Source organism: Danio rerio, chromosome 5 (genome assembly GCF_052040795.2).
Source record: "Danio rerio strain M-AB ecotype USA chromosome 5, GRCz13ab, whole genome shotgun sequence".
Lineage (NCBI taxonomy): Eukaryota > Metazoa > Chordata > Actinopteri > Cypriniformes > Danionidae > Danio > Danio rerio.
The window spans coordinates 575,001-582,500 of NC_141025.1; the positions used below are offsets into that span (position 1 = coordinate 575,001).

At 44.0% G+C, this 7,500-nt stretch overlaps 1 protein-coding gene across 1 annotated transcript in view; it reads right to left on the reverse strand.

Moving 5' to 3' along the window:
* Positions 1 to 7,500, reverse strand: part of thap1 (THAP domain containing, apoptosis associated protein 1) — a 10,950-nt gene that overhangs the window by 2,036 nt on the left and 1,414 nt on the right. The window contains 1 exon segment of the mRNA NM_001423860.3: positions 7,338 to 7,500. This exon segment is cut by the window's right edge and continues 24 nt beyond it. Within this exon segment, the coding sequence (NP_001410789.1) occupies positions 7,338 to 7,500 (163 nt within the window).

Consider the following 7,500-nt stretch of genomic DNA (forward strand, 5'->3'; position numbering starts at 1 on the left):
GTAAGGTCAGCAAAACATCAACAAGAACCACATCTAGCAGGAGGATCTGTGGACGCCAGAGGAAGCTGTCTGAAAGGTCCTCCGGCTGATAACCCTGATTAATCCAAAATGTGCCGCTCATTTCTCCTGTTTCCAAAACTGTTGGTCTGGAGCTCCACAGCGTCAACATGGCCGGCTGCTTGTCCACCTTCACCGTCTTCCCCACATCCGGGAGAGTTACGGTGTGGAGAAGCTCCAAAGAAGTGTCCCACCCAGACTGCTGATGCCCAGAGTTAAGCATGGGGGGATCACTGATGATTTGGGCTCAATATCATGGTGTTCCCTAGTACTGGTGTTAGATGGGTGCTGGGTCACTGCCAAGGACTACCTAACCATTCTGGAGGACTATGTGTCCCAAAGGAGTTGATCTCTGTATCCTGATGGCAGTGGCGTGTATCAGGATAATGCACCGATACACAAAACAGGAATGAATTTCAGTCCCGCTCCTGCAAGGATTTATTCCACACCGACTGCTCCCGCTGTATATTCAGCCTTTGTTCACCCACTACCCGCTGCCCACCCCGCCTCGCCCAGTTTTCTGCCCAACCCAACCATTCCCGCTAAATTTAGACCAGCTTTCCAAAATCCCACATTTAAATTGGGTGCTACCAAGAGAGTGAGAGAAAAGATAACACTGTAGCAGGGGCGTAGCAACCAGGGGGGATATGCCCCCGCACAGACCATTTAGAAACAGCGGATTAATAATTATATAAACAAAAACTTCTGGATCTCGATCAGCTGTCCCCGCCATTTTTAAAATGTCCGCTACGCCCTGCACTGTAGGGTGTGTGCAGGGTCTGTAGGCTAAAAGTTTTGTTTGGCCCTTGGTGATGAGACATGAGTGCCACCCTAAACCTGAGCTTACAGTCTTGTGTATAGTCCTGCTAAAGCGTAACACTCAGGGCTGTACATTAACACCCGCCAACCCGCCAAATGCAGGTAGATTTCAGCTCTGGCGGGTTAGACAGACACCTCCACTAGCCACTTCGGCTGGTTGGAAATCTGCTACAAAGTGTAGTTTTCTTAAAAGCAGAGTTCGACAATAAGCATGGCCCAATATTCGTGCAAATGTGATCTTAGAATCGATAAGCAGCACGACTGACAAAAATAACTATGTTCTCGCAAGCAAAACAGCAAAAAAAGTAGGTAAATACCGAACGAGAGGATGATCACTCGCATGCATAGGTAATGTGATGTGATGCGCGCGACTGTTAAAAAGCGCGTGCGCTCCCGTTTACTTAGGCAAAGCAACCATGCCTAGAAGAAGCGCAACTAGTGCGATCTGTTTCCTTTGAAATAGACTGGACAAAGAGCGATGATCGCAGACCCACAGACAGTCCTGCTGCTTTCCAGAGCTCAAGATAAAAAAATACACATTCTTTTGTAAGCAGCAGCGGTCACTGTTATCATTGAACAGATTATTAAAAGACCCATATTCCCCATATGTGCACGTGATCATCCTTTCATTATCAAACAGTGTGTTTCACCTGCTTTCTTTCTCTTACTGTTATTTTTGTTAATATTGTTTAATTATATATATATTTTACAATAGCATTGCTTTAATAGGAGATTACCCCTGTGTATGTGTAGTTAACTGCTGATCTGGGACTTTTGGCAAGGACAGATTACTGTGCATATTTTAGATTTATGACAATAATTATTTTTAAAATGTAATGTTTTTTAAAGAAAGGTTTTGTTGAATTAAAAAGTGAACCTATAAAGCTATATTATTAAATTAATAAGTATTAAAGCTAATACTTATTTGGTGTGTTGATAAATCCTTAATTTTGAGCCCTGGAATGTTGTGTGAAATATAGACTGATTGCATTGTGACACAACCCATTTGCTCATGCACACTGAGCAAGCTAATACACAACACACACAAGAAGTGAAATGAATGAGAAGGCATGTGGACATAACGCATCATCTAAATCACAGGTGTCAAACTCAGGTCCTGGAGGGCCGCAGCTCTGCACAGTTTAGTTCCAACCCTGATTAAACACACCTGATCAAACTAATCGAGTCCATCAGGCTTGTTTGAAACCTACAGGTAAGTGTGTTGGAGCAGGGTTGGAACTAAACTGTGCAGGGCTTCGGCCCTCCAGGAATTGAGTTTGACACCCCTGCTCTAAATCAAGTCATTTTAGCATGTCAAAGTCAGATTTATGCATATAAAACATATTTTCCCATCATGAAAAGTGTGGCTAGTGAAAATGGCGAGTGGCTAGTAATGTTGGAAATCTACTAGCCACAGTGGCTGGTGATCAAAAAAGTTAATGTCAAGCCCTGGTAACACTTATATAAGGATAAGGTGTTATCACAGCGTGCAAAGGGTATTCTTTTCCATCTGCATCTGTGGCGCATGAAGAAGACTCCCATACACCAGACTAGCCTGACATTTATTTCGAGATTTATTCCTGCACCCCCAAAAATCTGATCGGGTCTCGCCGCTTCCACAATGCAGCTGCATAAATGCAGACCTCTACTGCACAGTACCCAGACCTAAACATTATTGAGCATTTTGGGCTGTTTAGGAGGAGCGAGTCAGGAAAGGTTGTCCTCCAGCAGCATCAGTGATGACCTGAACACTATTCTGAAGAAGAACAGCTCACACAGCTGATGCTGGACTGAGGAGGAGGAGATACACCAGACTGATCCACTACTGCGCTCTAACAGCAGGCCTTCAGTTTCACTGTCCAACCCCTGTACATCATCACCATATCCTCTACAACAGGGGTCACCACACTTGTTCCTGGAGGGCCAGAGTCCTGCAGAGTTTAGCTCCAACAAAATCAAACACACCTGAACAAGCTATTCAAGCTCTGACTAGGTATACCTGAAACACCCAGGCAGGGGTGTTTCAAACCCTGCAGGGCACCGGACCTCCAGGAATGAGATTGATGCCCCTACACTACAATGTATGATATGTATATTAATGATGGTCCGTCTGCATCCATCATCTGTAGAGGAAAGGGTTTCTGTTCTACTCTTTTTACCACAGAATACAGTGTGTGCACCTGTACTGTAGGAGGTGTTTGACTCATACTGGACACTAGAGGGCAGAACAGCACATCCACTATCAGCTGAAGAAACAGAAGACTGAGGCCCCGTTTACACTAATGCGTTTTAGTTTGAAAACGCATAAGTTTTGCTACGGTTACGCCATCCGTCCACACTACGCCGGAGTTCTCGAGCGCCGAAAACGGAGCGTTTCGAAAACGCTGGAGAGGCCGTTTTCATTCTGAAACGCTGCTGCTCCGTCTCAGTGTGGATGATGGAAAACGGAGACATCTGAAAACGGAGGCGGGGCTGCAGACGTTCGCCTCTCTGATTGGGGCTTTTCCTCAATATTAAGTAGCCTAACACACACAGTTCAGTCCTGAATCTTCTCCGTGTAAGTTCAGACTTCGCAAGTTTGATCAAGACTGCAGTCTCTTCTTCTCAGTTTGATATGGAAAACAGACTATACCGAGGACACGGGTAAATCTTCAAAGGGAACAGTGTACTTTATAACTTCATTCACATCACCTTGGCTTCGTTGTTTCACTTTCTCAACAATAAAATGTAAACATGATTTAAGGAACTGCCTATTTTCTTTTTAATATTAACAACTAAACAGACAGCAGAAATGTTGAGGCGTCGTGCTGCATATATGAGCGTCATCTTCACTGTGTGCATATTTATAACAAAACGGAGCCGATAACAACTGCCTCCTTTCAATTTCAGTGAAAATACGAAACACAGCCTCTCTTCTGCTGAATATCAGTTTTAAGAATCGATAATTATAAAAGTATAACATACAATAAGTTTATACATTATAGGAAATAAAGGCAAGCGATAAGTCAATATACAGAATGTAGGCTACGTGGTTTCATTAATCATTAACTTATCTTTGCGCTCAGCCAAAACACGTTACCTGAGAACAAGTAATAGATTCCAATGACCAAAGTCAGGGAATATGTCGTTAGATAAAGACAACAAGATAAATGAAATATCACGTTTAATAAATATAGTGAGATTAGATCCAGCGGGAGATGCTTGATGAGAAGTCCGACTAGCAGAGCTCTCATCTGGGTATATGGGCTGCAGCGCTTGCCCAAGAGTGTGTGTGTGGTCACGTGATGTGCGTTTTCAGCGTTTTGGTGTGGACGCAGAGCAGTTCAGAAACGCTGGGTAAAACGCGAGTGTGGACGCGGATCGTTTTCATTCTAAAACGCCGTTTTAAAACTAAAACGTACTAGTGTAAACAGGGCCTGAGGCTGTTCCTCAATTTCAGCAACGCAGAGAGCGGACTTGTGTTCTTGTGGACACCGGTCTTGCCAGGTTACCTCGGAAGAACCATTCGGGAGGTTGTGAGAATGTGTCCTGTGAGAAATGAGATGCTGCGTTCTTCCTGATGGTCACATGATCTAAACAGTGCAGCATTCATACAGCGATTTACTGTTTCCCCTTTTCAGTATCTACACCATGCATAAAGCCTTACAAATATACCCTGCACAATACAAATCAAACTGATCTGAATAGGAATTTCAGCAAATAAGCACTCTTAATGTGTTTATTGCTTTATTATGATGGTCATGGTGATGTTTACTTTCACATTTAGGGAAGCTCCTGAGGTAAATAAGTGATATCTCTGAACTGTAATAATAAATCTAGATAAATGCTGCGCTTCCCACCTCCAGTCGCAATGACTTCTGGGACTTCCAGAGCGAGTTCGCTGCTCAAGTTTGCATCGGTGTGTCCTCGATATCAAGATCACATCCGGGAACTGTCACACATCCTCTTGGGTATTGGAGCTGAACTTTGGCAGCTGATGATGACGTTACAGGAGAACACGAGACCGCTGAAGAACACGTATTGAGACACAGCCAGAAACACTCCAACTCCTCTAATGACAGCAGACGTCCTCAAGCAGACCGGGCTAATCCAGCAGGACACAGTGCAGAACTATCAGGCAGTGGTGGAAAGTAACAAACTACAATACTGAGATTACTGTAATGGAGTAGTTCATCTCAGGAATTGGACTTTACTAAGTTATAAATGTGGACTTTTACTTTCCCTTGAGCACATGTTTAGTGCAGTATCTGTGCTGTTACTCCACTGCTGTCCTTCATCCTGCAGACACTACCAGTGGTGGAAAGAGCACTGAAAACGCACACCTGAGTAAAACTAGCATTACTTGCCTAAAAATGTAGTGAGTAGAGTAAAAGTGTTTGTTGTAAATATTACTCAAAGTAGGAGTAAACAGTAGCCCTTATAAAAGTACTCATGAGTAGTGAGTATTACGCTGTATAAGGCTGATGCGTTTACATGTCATTTGTGGATGTGTGTGTAAACGTAACATTCTGTAGTGCGCTTAGTGATTGCCCAGCAGACACACAACGTCATCAGACGCTAATGTTAGGTTAGAGTTAGGTTGTAATGTCAGGTGACCATAATTCAATGTCTAGCCAGCGTCTAAAGACAACGTTATTCTGATGTCCAATAATGATGTCAAATGACGTTGATATTTGGTTGATTTTAGGTTGTTAAAAAGTGACCAAAATATCTTAAACCAGCTTCATATTGACGTCAGATACTGACATTTATTCATCAGTTAAGGCAACCAAAATTCAACATCTGATGGACGTCATCATAGTGGTAGCGTCCACACAACGCCAAGCTGTAACATCATTAGACGTTGATAGTTGGTTGGTTTTAGGTTGCATGTTGGACATTGACATCGGGCTGATGTTGAGTTCTGATGTAAACCCGATTTTCATTTCCAAACAAAATGCAGCGTCTCCACAACGTTAGGGAACAACTTCAATCTGACGGCATGTTGATGTCTTGTGCCTGCTGGGTGTTTGAGCCCATTTCCGTCATCATACAGTAAACATCCGTCATCTTCTCATCAGTGACCTGCATCTAAACCAGGGGTGCTCATACTCGGTGCTGGAGGCCCAGTGTCCGCCCCTGGGCTAACTAATCAATCTCACACTAGGCTTTCTAGAAACATGCGTGCAGGTGTGTTGAGGCAAGTTGGAGCTGAAATCTGCAGGACACCGGCCCTCCAGGACTGTTTGGGCATCCCTGATCTAAACAGTCTCTGGGTCAGTGCGTGTGAAGATTCTGAACGTCTTCTTGGACACTTGTAATGCTTCCAGACAGTTTGCTGCAATGTAAAGTGCACATGTGTTGAGGGAGTTCAGTATGATGTGATTTACCCTCTGTGTGTGATCTGATTGGACAGGAATCACAGCACTGACTTCTCTAATCCCCATAGACAAGAAATAATCCAGTAGTGCTGCAGGATGAAGGACAGCAGTGGAGTAACAGCACAGATACTGCACTAAACATGTGCTCAAGGGAAAGTAAAAGCACACATTATTAAAACTACTGAGTAAAGAACAATTCCTGAGAAAAACTACTCGATTACACTAACTGGAGTATTTGTAATTAGCTACTTTACACCACTGGTCACTGCTGTATTATTTTCTGTCAATAGGAATTAGGAAAATCAGTCTGTGATACCACACACAGAAGGTAAATCACACCATACTGAACTCCCTCAACACATGTGCACTTTACATTGCAGCAAACTGTCTGGAAGCATTACAAGTGTCCAAGACGACGTATAAAACCTTTACACGCACTGACCCAGAGACTGTTTAGATGATGAGAAGATGGCGGATGTTTACTGTATGATGACAGAAATGATCTTCAACACCCAGCAGGCACACAGATTGACGCTGCACTTTGTTTGGAAATGGAAATCGTATTGATGTCAGGACTCAACGTCCAACCTAAAATCAACAAATATCAACGTCTGATGATGATGTCACAGCTTGGTGTTGTGTGGACGTTACCACTATGACGTAAATCAGACGTTGGGTTTTGGTTGCCACACCTGATGAATAAATGTCAGTGTCTGTCGTCAACATGATGCTGGTTTAAGAGTTGGGTTTTGTTCACTTTCTAACAACCTAAAATCAACCAAATATCAACGTCATTATTGGACATCAGAATAACGTCGTCCTCAGACGCTGGCTAGACATTGATCTGTGGTCAACCGACATCATAATCTAACTCTAACCTAATATTAGCGTCTGATGGTGTAGTGCGCCTGCTGGGCAATCACTAAATGCACTACAGAATGTCAGCGAAGGGGGAAGACGCGCTGCGCACGCTGCCCTGACTGATCTGCCGTCCTAGGCAGCTGCCTAGGTCACCTATATAGACACGCCGGCCCTGGACACAGCAGCCTGACGTTAAACACCACACCGTCCCACAGAAACTGATCGTGTGTGTGTGTGTACCTGTGTCTGCAGTGTGAACAGTGAGGGTACGGCGTTGTCCTTCAGCACGCGGTTGTTGCACTCCTGCTTGAAGCAGTCACTGGTGAAGTGCTGTGAGCAGATGTTGCTGTATTTGGTGGGCTTGAAGTTCCTCCTGCTCATGGCGGAGACCCACTGCACACAC